This window comes from Aotus nancymaae, unplaced genomic scaffold, assembly GCF_030222135.1.
Source record: "Aotus nancymaae isolate 86718 unplaced genomic scaffold, 86718_ANA_hifiasm-v0.15.2.pri h1tg000014l, whole genome shotgun sequence".
Lineage (NCBI taxonomy): Eukaryota > Metazoa > Chordata > Mammalia > Primates > Aotidae > Aotus > Aotus nancymaae.
Window position 1 is genome coordinate 10,287,019 of NW_026988425.1, and position 14,332 is coordinate 10,301,350.

The 14,332-nt window shown below is 43.2% G+C and overlaps 1 protein-coding gene and 1 long non-coding RNA gene across 3 annotated transcripts in view; one reads left to right on the plus strand and one right to left on the minus strand.

Annotated features, from left to right (window-relative positions):
• Positions 1–2,829: 2,829 nt before the first annotated feature.
• LOC110569235 (uncharacterized) lies at positions 2,830–11,072 on the minus strand. Of its 2 annotated transcripts, none has more exons than XR_010342568.1 (3): positions 10,890–11,072; positions 9,113–10,040; positions 2,830–4,631 (listed from the first exon to the last, which is right to left on the minus strand). It is a non-coding gene; the product is annotated as an uncharacterized LOC110569235 (long non-coding RNA). The 2 variants fall into 2 exon arrangements; XR_010342569.1 differs by having other exon boundaries at positions 8,884–10,040.
• Positions 11,073–11,208: 136 nt separating this feature from the next.
• The window catches only part of MARCHF6 (membrane associated ring-CH-type finger 6), an 82,888-nt gene continuing 79,764 nt past the window's right edge, over positions 11,209–14,332 (plus strand). The window contains exon 1 of the mRNA XM_021675374.2: positions 11,209–11,419. Within this exon, the coding sequence (XP_021531049.1) occupies positions 11,401–11,419 (19 nt within the window). The 5' untranslated portion in view covers positions 11,209–11,400. The remainder of the gene's footprint in view (positions 11,420–14,332) is intronic.

A 14,332-nucleotide genomic window follows, 5' to 3' on the forward strand; every position in this document is an offset into this window, starting at 1 on the left:
TATATAAGTAGTTGGCATACTGTATACTGTGTATTTTTGTTTGAGACAGGGTCTCACTCTGTTGTCCAGGTTGGAGGACTGTGGCGTGATCACAGCTCACTGCAGCCTTGACCTCCCAGGCTCAAGCGAACCTCCCACCTCAGTCTCCTGAGTAGTTGGGACTATAGGCACACACCATCATGCCTGGCTAATTAAAAAAAATTTTTTTTGTAGAGATGGGGTCTATGTTGCTCAGGCTGGTCTCAAATTCTGGGCTCAAGCGATTTTCCTGCCCCAGGCTCTCAAAGTGCTGCGATTCGCATGAGCCACCATGCTTGGCTTGTCATACTATCTCATTTAGGGAATACAGACAAGAAAACAAGTCATACGTATTTGGTACAGATTAACCTATTCTTTTTTTTTTTTGAGACAGAGTCTTGCTCTGTTGCCTAGGCTGGAGTGCAATGGCACAATCTCGGCTCACGGCAACCTCCACCTCCCAGGCAGATGAACCTATTCTTGATCGACAGTTGGTTGAATCCATGGATGCAGAACCCACAAATAGGAAGGGCCTACTGTAGATTTATTCACTTATTTATGTATTTTTGAGATAGAGTCTCACTCTGCTGCCCAAGCTGGAATATAGCGGTAAGATCTTGGCTCACTGCAACCTCTGCCTCCCAGGTTCAAGTGATTCTCCCACCTCAGCCTCTCGAGTAGCTGGGATTACAGCTGTGTGCCACCACGCCTGGCTAATTTTTGTATTTTTTTAGTAGAGATGAGGTTTCACTATGTTGGCCAGGCTGGTCTTGAACTCCTGAGTTCAAGTGATCCTCCTCCCTCAACCTCCAAAAGTGCTAGGATTACAGGTGTGAGCCACCACACCCAGCCCCAACTGTATATTTAAAGAGACTCATCAGTTAGAGAGATACTCATCTGCCACCTAGGGAGCTGACCTAAGAATCACTGTAGCCATATGAAGCACATGAGCTTGAAACTCTAGGCTCAGCTGCAGCCTTGGAAGTGATGAAGTCAATGTTGAAGTCTAGACTAGTGATGAATAAGGTAGCTGTAAGCATGAACAGTTACTAACCCACTGCTGGGTTTGCGTCCTCCTCCAAATAGGCCCTCCTTGTTTGCTTCCTGTGGCTGCTATAACAAATGATCACAAACTGGGAGGCTTCAAACAACACAAGTTGATTCTCTCCTAGTACTGAAGTTGAGAAGTCTGAAATCAAAGTGTTGGTAGGGCCACATTTCCTACTGAGGCTCTGAGAATCCATTCCTTATGTCTCAGCTTCTGGTGGCTGCCAGCATTCCTTGGCTTGTGGTCGCATCACTCCAATCTTTGCTTGAACCCAGGAGGCAGAGGTTGCAGTAAGCCAAGATTGTACAGTTACACTAAGAAAAAAAAAGAAAGAAAGAAAAGTATTGGAGATTGACATAAACAGGAGGAGGAGGTTTTATCTTACTGGGAAAATTATGGGAGAATTTTGTGATAAAGAGCTTAGAAGGTTTTGTAAAATAAACATCTTTATAAACAACAAGAATGTTTTTACTAACATGCAATTTCAAATTTTAAGAATAATTTTAAAATTGGGCTATCCTGCTTAATGAGTAAGATATAAATGAAACAATCTGAGGACTTACTCCATAGAATACTTAATAAATGGTGGGACTTGGCAGCCACCACCTTAACCAACTACTCAAACTCAGAATGTGAACCACAGCACAACCTGACTTTCTGGCCTCTTGATGTACTGTAGTATGAAAAACACATAATCAGCCGGGCAAGGTGGCTCATGCCTATAATCCCAGCACTCTGGGAGGCCGAAGTGGTGGATTACTCGAGGTCAGGAGTTCGAGACCAGCCTGGCCAACATGGTAAAATCCCGTCTCTACTAAAATACTAAAAATACAAAATTACAAAAATTAGCCAGGCGTGGTGGTGTGTACCTATAATCCCAGCTGCTTGGGAGGCTGAGGCAAAAGAATAGCCTGAAACTGGGAGGCAGAGGTTGTAGTGAGCCAAGATCTCACCACTGCACTTCAGCCTAGGCAACTGAGTGAGACTCTATCTCAAAAAAAAAAGGAGAGAGAAAAGAAAAACACATAATCATCTGTCAAATATTCTTGCAAAAACATGTTTAAATTGAATCAGATCAAGCCTCTAAGCCTACTTTCTAGTTTACAGGAAATACACGGGCTAAAGGAGCAAGCTAAATGACATGAAGAGGAATCGGATATATCTATAATGAAGGACATTCATTGCATGAAACAATTGTTCTGTGGACTTCCGAAAGGCATTGTCATTGGAAAACAAAAGGTACAGGGACCATTCTAGACTAAAGGAGATGGACTACAGAGACTAAACCAGTGGCAATACAGGAAACCAGATTGGACCTTTGTTAAGAAACTTTAGAGTCTATATGTTATTATGACGTGGAAATGGTTTTCAAGGAGATTATTCTAACCTTAGGAGATACATGCTAAAGTATTTAGGGGCAAAGATGTTCAAATATATATATTTTGGCCGAGGTCGGTGGCTTGTGCCTGTAATCCCAGCACTTTGGGAGGCCAAGGCAGGAGGATTACTTGAACTGAAGAGTTTGCTATCAGCCTAGCTAACATGGTGAAACCCCATCTCTACTAAAAATATGAAAGTTAGCCAGGTGTGGTGGTGCACATCTATAATTCCAGCTACTTGGGAGGCTGAGGCACCAGAAGCACTTGAGCCTAGGAGGCACAGGTGGCAGTGAGCTGAGATCCCACTATTGCACTCTAGCCTAGGCAATAGAGCAAAACTGTTTCAAAACAAAAGAGAACTACATACATATATATAGAAATATTATGATATTATATATATATTTCCAAATGATACAGAAATGAATATCATTGAAATAAATATGGCTAAACAATTGTTGAATCTAGGTTGAGCAAGCAGGTGTTCATTATATTAATCCTTTAGCTTTTCTGAATATTTCCAAATGTTTATAACAAAAGTTTGGAGAAAAGAACAACTGTGGTCTTCAAGGCCTTCATTTCAGTGGCAATTTGGGTTAAATTGTAAGTAATTTTTATGTGAATATTGTATGAGAAACACATGGTGCTCTATTTTGATTATTTGATCTCAGTATATATCACTGTTGAGCATATTTGCATGAAGTACTGAAAATGAATTTATTATAACCACGAAATCCCAATATAATAAGAGTATAGACACACTAAGCCTGTTACTGAATCAATTTTTCAGCTATTGTAGAATTTGTCTCTTCCTAAGAAAAGCATTCACACACATGTTGCTATTTCAGATTTCAGTGACATAAAGTATCTCCTGGAAAACGATACATTACTAATTTATCCAAAATTTAGTGACACCCGACTATGTGTCAAGGCCTGTGTTGGCCTCAGGGAGACACTGGTACATGAAATGAGGCCTCTGTCATTGGGAACCCAGAGGCCACAGATGCTCATATGCCTAAAGACAACCATGCCCTCACCCATGGAAAAGCACACAGTTCTCTGAAGATTTTGCTTGCGTGCAACCTAAAAAATTATGCATTGCACATCTTTGTTTCCTGATGAATACAATTTCATATTTTATGTTTAAATGGTGGCAAAGAATGTAATTCCAGTTTAAAAATTGAGATTTTAAAATAAAATTGTTTCATCACTCTTTTTTTAAAGTCATAGTGTAGTAGTAGCTTTACGATGTGTTGGCTAACTTCCATAGCTGAGGTCTTTGTGGATGGTTTCTGCTACCTGTTGCGTGCTAGTTCTTGGGTTCGATGTGTGTTTGTGTGTACTGTATATATTTATATGTACAGACACACACACACACACACACACACACACACACGTCAAAGAATCTCCACAAATAAATTTATAGGGACAATGAGTAGCACACAGGTACATTCTTCCACAGAGAATTTGTGTTTGCTTTTGCCAGGTGCTCAGGGGGTCTCAGTAGTCTAAGAATATTTTAAACTAAATTCACTATTTAAGATTACTTGATCACTAGGGTATGAATTTGGGGTACAGTCCATGCCAGGGCTGATTCACAGATACAAATTTTCAGGGACTTAAAAAATAAGGCTAAGTTTCCTAGAAGTCTCCAGGAGAAGTCAGATTCACTTTGGTTCACCATTCCCCTGAGATAGCAGCTGTGTGGGTCTTAGGCGAGGCTCCTGGTGGAAGGTCTCTTAACAGAGGCCTCACCTTGGGCAGGCTCTGGGCTTTGACAGTCGTCCTTCTTGCTGCTAGAAACTGTCAAATAGAAGTTCAGGTTTGCTTGGTTCAGCAAAACAAAAGCAGTCTTCATGTTCCATTTACTTTTTGGTATTCTCTCTTGTCCTTAGATTTTGGCCTGGTAGGCCAGGCATGGTGGCTTATGCCTGTAATCCCAGCACTTTGGGAGGCCGAGGTGGACAGATCAGTTGAGGTCAGGAGTTTGAGACCAGCCTGGCCAACATGACGAAACCCTGTCTCCAAAAAAATATATACAAAAACTAGCCAGGCATGGTCGAACATGCCTGTAATCCCAGCTACTCAGGAGGCTGAGGTAGGAGAATTGCTTGAACCGGGAGGTGGAGGTTGCAGTGAGCCAAGATTGCACTACTCCAGCTTGGGCGGCAGAGTGAGGAAGACTCCATCTCAAAAAAAAAAAAAAAGATTTTGTCAGCCTTTCAGTGCTTTTAAGAATCTGTTTTCTGTATTTTATATAGAATTTTCAACTCTTGGTCTAAATAACCCAGTCTGCTAGTCTTGGAAATGGAAGTGAACATCACCACTTTTCTCAATTATAGGTTCTTTTAACCTAGGAATCATGCATGGAGTTCAAGGTATCTATAACCACCCCCTTCCCCGAAATTGTATGCAATGTTTTGTGTTTAAGCAATTTTTTCTGGGAACAAAATCCATAGATTTTATCAAATTGTAAAAGGTGCCAATGACTGAGACACCATCAAATTTGGTAACTATTACTTTAGCGTTCTAGCAGTACTTAACTTTTAATGAAAAAATGACTTTTTAGAATAATTTCAAACTTAAAGAAAATCTGCAAGTAGAGTGCAAGACAATCTCCACATTGTCCTCACCCAGATTCACCAATGTTAACTCCTCCCTGACCCCACACACAATTAGTCTTTTTTTGAACCATCTGGGAACAAGCTTCAGACCTGAATCTACATTACTTCTAAATTCTATAGTGGGTATTTCCTCAGACAAGGATCTTCCATATTAAGAAGTTAACATTGCTACAAAACCATTCACGGAATCTATTTAAATTTCAATTTTTTCAACTGTCTGAAGAATATATTTTTCAGGCTGGGCACAGTGGCTCACATCTGTAATCCCAGCACTTTGGGAGGCCAAGGAGGATCATGAGGTCAGGAGATTGAGACCATCCTGGCTAACACGGTGAAACTCGGTCTCTACTAAAAATACAAAAAATTAGCTGGGCGTGGTAGTATGCGCCTGTAGTCCTAGCTGCTCTGGAGGCTGAGGCAGGAGAATCATTTGAACCTGCGAGGCAGAAGTTGCAGTGAGCCGAGATGGTGCCATTGCACTCCAGCCTGGGCAACACAGCGAGACTCCTTCTCAATAAAACAAAAAGAATATATTTTAAAAAAATTTCTGGGCCAGGAGCGGTGGCTCATGCCTGTAACCGCAGCTTTTTGGGAGGCCAAGGCAGGTGTATCAAGAGATCAGGAGTTCAAGACCAGCCTGGCCAAGATGGTGAAACCCCGTCTCTACTAAAAATAAAAAATTAGCTGGGCGTGCTGGCAGGCACCTATAATCCCAGCTATCCAGGAGGCTGAGGCTGAGAATTGCTTGAACTTGGGAGGCGAAGGTTGCAGTCAGCTGAGATCATGCCACTGCACTGCAGCCTGGGCAACAGAGTGAGATTCCATCTCAAAAAAAAAAAAAATTCTGGTCCAGTATCCCATCCAGATACATATACTTCATTTAGTTGTCATGTCTCTTTGGTCTCCTCCAATCTGGAACAGTCCCTTGGTCTTTGTCTAATCATGTCCTTGACAGTTCAAAAAAATACAGGCATTACATTCTGTAGGATGACCCCCAACTGAGGCCATCCTCATAACCAGACTCAGGAATGCTTTCTTGGCAGAATTTGCTTTTCTCATTACATTGATCCATTCCATCACTGGTGATGTTAAACATCAAGTCATGTTGCTGTCTTCATTGTAAAGTTACTGTTTTTTCTTTTGTAACCTTTGGAAAATATTCCAACAACATGCCAAAATTCTGTTCCTCATCAAAATGTCACTCCACTGTGATGGTTGGCCAATGATTTTCTATTTGTATCATTCCTTCCACATTGACTGGTTGGCATTATAATGCAAATGAACAGCTTTTCTTTCTCCCCATTTATTTATTTACATCAGTATGAGCTCCTGAATTCCTATTGTATTCAATAAACTATAATCTGTTACTGTAAGTACTTTTGTAGTTAAGTTGTACATAATTTGGCCAACTGGAGCCCCTTTGAGCTGGGTTCTGTGTCCATGCAGCACATGCCTAACAGACTTTGAACACTCCTTAACTTCTGGCACAAGATGTTCCAGGCTTATCTTGTTGTTTTTCTACTCTACCCCTAAAATCTGTCATGTCTTCAAGGAGTGCTGGCTCCTCTTAGTGGAGCATGGGATTAGAAACCAAAATTTGTATCATCAGTGTGCTCAGCTACTGGGCTATCATTGCATATGGATCCTCCCACAGGACGGCACCAGGAAATAGGTTTATTTCCTAGTATATATACGTAAAATATACTATGTGCATACACATATATAAATATATATAGAGATACATACACATCCATATATATTTCTATAGTTATTTATATTTATATTTTAAAAAGTGAGTTCATAATGATACATACATTTCCAATCAACACCTCAGGGTTTTCTAGCCTTCCTCCTCTCCATGTTTGCATTTTCTCCAACAGGGAATAACATGGCCATCAGTAGTCTCAATATATTTACTTATTTGCTCAATGTAATAAATTGTCTGATCATACCAGTCTTCTCTCTGCCACCTGCATGCCCTCTTTTCAGTCCCCATGTTCTTGCCCCATCACTGTTAGGTCTCACGTGGGTAAGGTAAGAGAAACAGAAAAGAATGATGGAAGGAAGGGAAGGTGAAAAAGGAAGACAAAATAGAAAGAGAAGAACAGAGGGGGAAGCTTACTATTAAGATAATGCCACAAATTGCCGTTAGTAATCTGTTAATGTCCGTAACATTAATATACAGTAATGTGTTTTGCCTAATTACCATATCCATGCTTCTTCAGCAGCAATTCTGTAAATTCAAAGGTTCTATTTATTTACGTATTTATTTAGAGATGGAGTCTCACTCTGTCACCCTGGCTAGAGTACAGTGGTCTGATCATAGCTCACTGAAATTCCAATCTCCTGGGCTTAAGAGAGACTCCTGCCTCAGACACCCAAAGTAGCTGGGATTATTGGTGCACACCTACACCAGGCCAAGTCACAGGTTTTAATATAAACTTTCTTCACAGTAAAAAAGTTGAGAGTTAAGTGGCAGTGTAAAGAGAGTAACTGCTAATGGCAAACCTGAGGTTTAAAACTGGGAGGCCTGGAGTCAGACAGTCTTGTGGCTTAATTCTGCTTCCTCTCCTGCTGTGTGTATGACTGAGGGCTAATTACTTATCAGCTATGAGTCTGATTCCTTATCTGTAAAATGTGCATAATATTTACTTCACAGGATTGCTATGGATGTTCACGGGACATAATAGGGAGTTTGGTTAGTTGTCATTGCTAGTTTGTTACAGTTAGTACTCAAAAATTACACTGTGTCCTCCTACACTTCCCCTCTTACTCATTGCTTATTGCTGTATGGAAAGCCAGCATTGCTAGACCACAGCATTCTCACAGCACAGTAAACACACACACACACACACACACACACACACACACACACACACACACAGAGGCTGGAATCATAGGTATACTATGTCTTTTTTTTTTTTTTTTTTTTTTTTTTGAGACGGAGTTTTGCTCTTGTTACCCAGGCTGGAGTGCAATGGCGCGATCTTGGCTCACTGCAACCTCCGCCTCCTGGGTTCAGGCAATTCTCCTGCCTCAGCCTCCTGAGTAGCTGGGATTACAGGCACGTGCCACCATGCCCAGCTAATTTTTTTTTTTGTATTAGTAGAGACGGGGTTTCACAATGTTGACCAGGATGGTCTCGATCTCTCGACCTCGTGATCCACCCGCCTTGGCCTCCCAAAGTGCTGGGATTACAGGCTTGAGCCACCGCGCCTGGCCACTATGTCTTTAATAAAGTATCTTTCTTGGCCAGGCACAGTGGCTCACACCTGTAATTCCAGCACTTTGGAGGCCAAGGTGGGCGGACTGCTTGAGCCCCAGAGTTCAAGACCAGCTTGGGCAACATGGTGAAACCCCATCTCTACCAAAAAAAAAAATACAATTAGCTGGGTGTTATATGCTTGTAGTCCCAGCTACTTGCTACTTGGGAGGCTGAGTTAAGAGGATCACTTAAGCCAGGGAAGTGGAAATTGCAATGAGCCAAGATCATGCCACTGCACTCCAGCCTGGGTGACAATGTCTCAAAAAAAAAAAGTGTTTTTCTTGATTGGACAATGAGAATTCTAATTCTAATGGACATCATTGTTTTGTCCTCCCTCTTCTTGTGGGAAACAGTCTTTCTCCACTTCCATAAGGTAATGCCCATTGTTCTTACCTGAACACGGCAGTTACAAGAACATGACAAATGTCCATGTTCTTAAAGATCCCAGATCTTTGGTACAATCATTTGATTCAGGGACAGGCAATTCGCTGGACCAATGAAGTATCCTTCCCTGAGAATTTTTAACTTGGGACTAGAGATCATCACCCTTACCTTGCCTGTCTGATGATGAGGCAGAAGATGAAATGTTGGGAGCTATCAGTGGCCTTGTTTCCAGACATTTGGAGGACATTGGTCCAACAGCCTGAAGCCAGTGTGCAGAGAGAGAGGTACAGCTGAGGCATGGGGGCAGAGAGGCATTCTCATTCTAGCAATCAGGACCATCAGACCTATGTTTTATAGCACAAGGGTGAATGATTCTGAAAGAAAGATGGAGACTTACTGGAGAAAGAACTAGTCGTGCTAAGGGCAGGTATGTGTCCCTCGGAGCCAGAATCAAGTTAAGATCAATGGAATGTGCGTGTACTGTGGGGTGGAGAGAAGCTCCCCTTCTTGCAGTCCCTCCCTTCTTGCAGTCTGTCCATATCAACGGTACATTTGTTCCTTCTGCCTAACAGTTGAGGTCCTGTCAATGACAATCAAGAGAGGCATGACTGACTCATGTATTCAAAGGGGTATTGTGAGAACCAGTGCCAACACACAGTGGGGACTCAACAAATGTTGGTTTATTACTCACATTTAATGCCTAAAGTCTGAATGCAAAAAGGTTAGGGCAATTCCAGAAGGAATTACTATGTAGAAGGGCGAACTGGTTAAAAGGTTAACTTTGAGCATCACAAGGGAAGGCACCTAGAGACAAAAGGAAGGCTCTCTCCTCCCCCGACCCTCCCATACACACACATTCTGTTAATCCTAACCTGGCTCTGGCTCCCAGGGTCACAGACCTGCCCTTAGCACTACCAGTACTTCCTCCAGCATGTCTCAGTCTTTCTTTCAGAATGCTTCACCCTTATGCTATATAACATTTTATAGGTCTGATGGTCCTGATCTTTGACCCTAGTCTCAGCAGGCCAACAAGTGCTCTGCTACAGGTCTTACAGGGAGGGTGAGCTCTTGCTGGAACTGGATCAGATGGATAGGGACTGGGGGAAAAGCTGTCTTTAAATTTAGTTTCTTGAGAGGTAGTATATAAAAGCATATTTAGGCAGGATGTAGCGGCACATGCCTGTAACCCCAGTATTTCGGGAGGCCGAGGCATGAGGATCGCTTAAAGACAGGAGTTCAAAACCATATTGGTCAACATAGTGAGACTGTAGTGAGCCGTTATCGCGCCACTGCATTCCAGCCTGGGCAACAGAGCAAGACCCCGTCTGAAAAAAAAAAAAACCATAAGCAAACAACAACAAAAAAAACATATTTAAAGAATGGCTGTCTGCTTAATTCTCAAGGTCAGTCCTTGAAATCAGTGGTTACTATGTAAAATTTGAGTTCTTTCCTGCCTTGAGTAACCTGAGTGACATCAGTAACATTAGTCAAGCGCCGCTCTTTTTGAAGGGCTGTATTTCATTATTTTTATTTTAAACCTTGCTCTGTTTGATGAAGATTGGGAGAGGGGTCCTCCCAATTCCTCTACTCACACAGAACAACGGTTGCTAGCATTTTTTTATTTGTGCTAGGTCATCTGCATATCGTTTAAACATTTTTCGAGGTTGGAAAGACTGCTCCCACTCAGGCAGTTCTAACGCGGCGGCCCTTCTAATTTGTATTCTCTAAATAATTCTTCATTTAGAGAAACAGTCAAGGATTACACTGAGGTAAGGTGGCGTGCTGACGGGGGCAGAGCTTGGCCTTTGATCACTCTTCCCTTAGCTCTGCCCAGGCAAACATCTCTAACTCAGGGTATTGGAACCGATCTCCCTTAGAGGAGGATTATGTTTCAAACCCCAGCCTCAGCGGTTTACTCAAATAGTTCTTCCAGCCAAATGCAGAAGTCTCCTTGGGAGTAATTTTGGTGAAGTCAGCGTTTGCCTTTTTCATCTCAGTGAGGCTTCAGTACTTCCTCAAAACGTGCATCACAACTGCCCGGGCGCCAAACAGAAATGCTGATGCCTAAGGCCACTCTAGCCACTCGGTCTCGGCATTCCGGGGCGGGAGCGGAGGGCGCACACTCGCACGGTCACAGGCACCTCCCGGCCTTCCGAAGAGACCCGCGCCCGGACCTTAGTCTCGCACGTTGGTCGGGGCGGGCGCCAGGCTGTCGCGCCCAAATCCCGCAGCTCTGCGCCTTCTTTGTCCCTCCAGAGGCTGCCATCAAAGATCAGCTCCTGATTAGGTTTCGGCCTAGCGATCCGGCGCAGCCTCGGCGACTAACCCAGCTGGCCCTGCCATGCCCCGCAGCAAGAAGCCTCCCAGCCTCCGCCGCCCGCCGTACGTGCGCGCCGCGGTCGCCGGAAGTGACGGCACCGGTCGTTGGGGCGCTCCCGCCTCTTCCGCCTCGGGGCCCCGCCCAGGCCTCGCCCCTCGGCGCTCCCGCCCCTCCCCCTCCCCTGTTGCTAGCTCTCTGTCAGCTTCTCTCCCTCTCCCTCTCCCCTCTCATTCCTCTCGCTTCCTCTCTCGCACCTGAGCGTACGCACCTGCCCGGGTCCGGCTCCCTCTTCCTCCTCCCCTCCCTCTTTCCCCGCCCGGCCGCGGGAGCCTCTTGGCTGCGTCACCGCCGCCCCCCAAGACAAAATGGACACCGCCGAGGAAGGTAAGTCGGCGGCGCCGCCGCGCCCGAGCCCTTGCGTCGGCGCCCGGGTTCGTGTCCCCGCCGGGCCTGAGGCACTCGAGGAGAGCAGCGGGATCGCGGCGGGGCGGGTGCCTGGGCCGTTTGTCCGCCCGCGGGGCTTCTGGGCTGGGGAGCGGAAGGTGACCCCTCGCGTGGCCCTCGCCGTTTCCCGCCCGCGCCGCCGAGGGGGGCGGGGACCCTGCCGGGTCGGGGCTGCTCCGGGCCGGCAGGGCCTCCCTCGCCCCCGCCGTAGCGCGCTGGCCCAGAGGACGGGGCCGCTGTCGCCACCGCTGGAGTCCGGGGGCGTTTTCTGCACCCTTCCCCCACTGGGTTCTGTCTTTCTTTACGTCCTTCTGCTGTCGCCTGCCAGGCCCTACCCCCTCGCCACAGAACTTCTTTGTTGACTTTGAAACTTCGCGAAAAATACCCCGCCAGGTGACGGCCGAGTGGCGTGAGCTGACCCCTGTTGAAAAGCCCGGTCCTCGGCTGGCCTGCCGCTCGAGAATCTGTTGACTGAACGGGGAGGGGAAGGCTCTTTTGTTGTGATCCATTTGGTTTTAAATCCTTGACACCTATAAGCAGGGTTCTGTTTGTTTTGTTTTGCGATTGCGTGTGTTTTGGATACGGTTGCTTTGAACAAACTGACCCTTGTAAAATGTATACATAAGATAAAACGTCCACACCTTATGTGTCTTGAAGCGCATTTTTTTTTTACCCACTGACGATAGTAGATTATTTTTAACCAACTGTGCTTTTAGATGTTTTTAAATGAGTGCGGAATATATAGCGGAAATTAGTAAATTATTCTGGCATTTTTGATGTTCCAGTTATCAGTGCAAATGCTTTTCTGCTTTAGGTATATTTATGGGGGGATAAGCGTCTTTCATCCTTACTGGTTGCTGTTTTGGCGGTTTTCAGTGAAAATGAATTATCAAAAGCAGTCATGGAGTGCAATAATGAGCGAAAAAAGTTTGACATTATCTATGAGTTGATTTTTTTTAAAAAGAAGTCTTGCCTTTAATAAAAACCTCAACCATAATGACATGTGGCACTTGATGTACATTCGCGTTTGATCTTTGTAAAAGGCCTGTGGAATAGGTAGGTATTATCTTTTATAGATGTGGAAATTTAGGCTTATTTTAATAGCTTGTCGAAGGGTCACACAGGTAGTAAGAGACGGTTTTGAACCTAGGCATTCTGATTGCAAACAGTTTCCCTTTCATTATGCCACAGTGTATTTATTATATACACTGAGTGTAGCTAATCGCCACTAGAGACGCCTTTGGAAAAAAAATAGTAAAGCAAAACTGCTGAAGGTTTGGAATTACTACTTTCTTTTTGACAGGTGGTCCTTGCGTGTGAATTTCCATCTACGTAGGTTTCACATCCTTTTAGATTCAAGTTTTGATGAATAAATCTAGGAAGGCATGTATTTATTTATAACGTGACAGGTACGGACGTATTATATTCAATTATTCTTTTGATCTGGGGATTGGTACTTGGATGCTTTTATGGCGTGATAGTAATCGATGGTAATTCAGGAATTGCACTCGAAATATGTATGGAATCAGGAAATAAATATTTTCATCATACTTCTAGTGCTTAAATATATTTTTTCCCTTGTAAAATTATAATCTGGATAAGGTGTACATGACATTTATTGAACACTGTTTCCTATTAAAATAACTAACGTGCTGAAGACTCAACGTGTAGTATATGCTTTACTATAAATACTATACATTTAATTCTCTCAACATTGTTAGGCGGCATCTTCATTTTACAGATGAGGAAACTGAAGGTTACTATGATTAAGAAACTTGTCCAAGATAATGCAGGTAGTAAATGGCAGAGGCAAGATTCAAGCTCATGTCTGTCAGACTCTGTACTTAAATTAGATATTTACTTATAAGTGTATACTAAATATCCAATGTTGAAATTTATTTTTGTCACTTTATAGGATGAATCATTTATATGATTTAGTGGAAACTTTATTTTTCTTTATTTTGTTTTATGGAATTAGTAGTCATGAAAGGCAAGTGAATTTTAGTGCTGTATTCTCATGCCTGCTTTTGCAAAATTCCAATTTGGAAATTTTTACAATTAAATTTAAGTTGAAATAGCACTTAAAGGAAAAGGAAGGGTTATAGAAGATTAAAAATGATAGAGTGAAAATGCCAAAAAGCTAATAAATGTTCTGTGTGTTAAATTAGTTATTATAGATTATTTCTTTAAAAAATGCAACTTAGGTTTTTAAAATCTGATTAGAAGTTTTTTTGGTAGGAGATATTCAAAATATGGCCAAACATAAAACTATATTAAAAAAAAAATCAATATCACTTACTTTTGCAAACACCAATACTGTTGTGGTTCTCTGTTTTTTTTTTGTTTGTTTGTTTTTGAGATGGAATCTTGCTCTGTTGCCCAGGCCGGAGTGCAAGTGCCTCAATCTCTGCTCACTGAAACCTCAACCTCCTGGGTTCAAGTGATCCTCCTGTCTCAGTGTCCTGAGTAGCTGGTATTATAGGTGTGCTCCACCTACGTACCACCTAGCCATGCTAATTTTTGTATTTTTAGTAGAGATGGCAGTTTCACCATGTTGGCCAGACTGGTCTCGCACTCCTGAACTCAGGTGACCCACCCGCATTGGCCTCCCAACATGCTGGGATTACGGGCACGAGCCACCGCTCCTGGCCAGTTCTCTGTTCTTTAAAAACATATTTTAATATTCTGAGTAAAGAGATTAAGAATATTACAAAAACACCAACCATGCATATAGTGTGTAAATCTTCCCTTCCTTTTAAAAACAGCATCTTGCTTGCCTCTGATGGTACCATATATGATAATCTAATGCTCAGAATATTGTGTATTTATAGTAATACTGAGTTCTGACTTGGC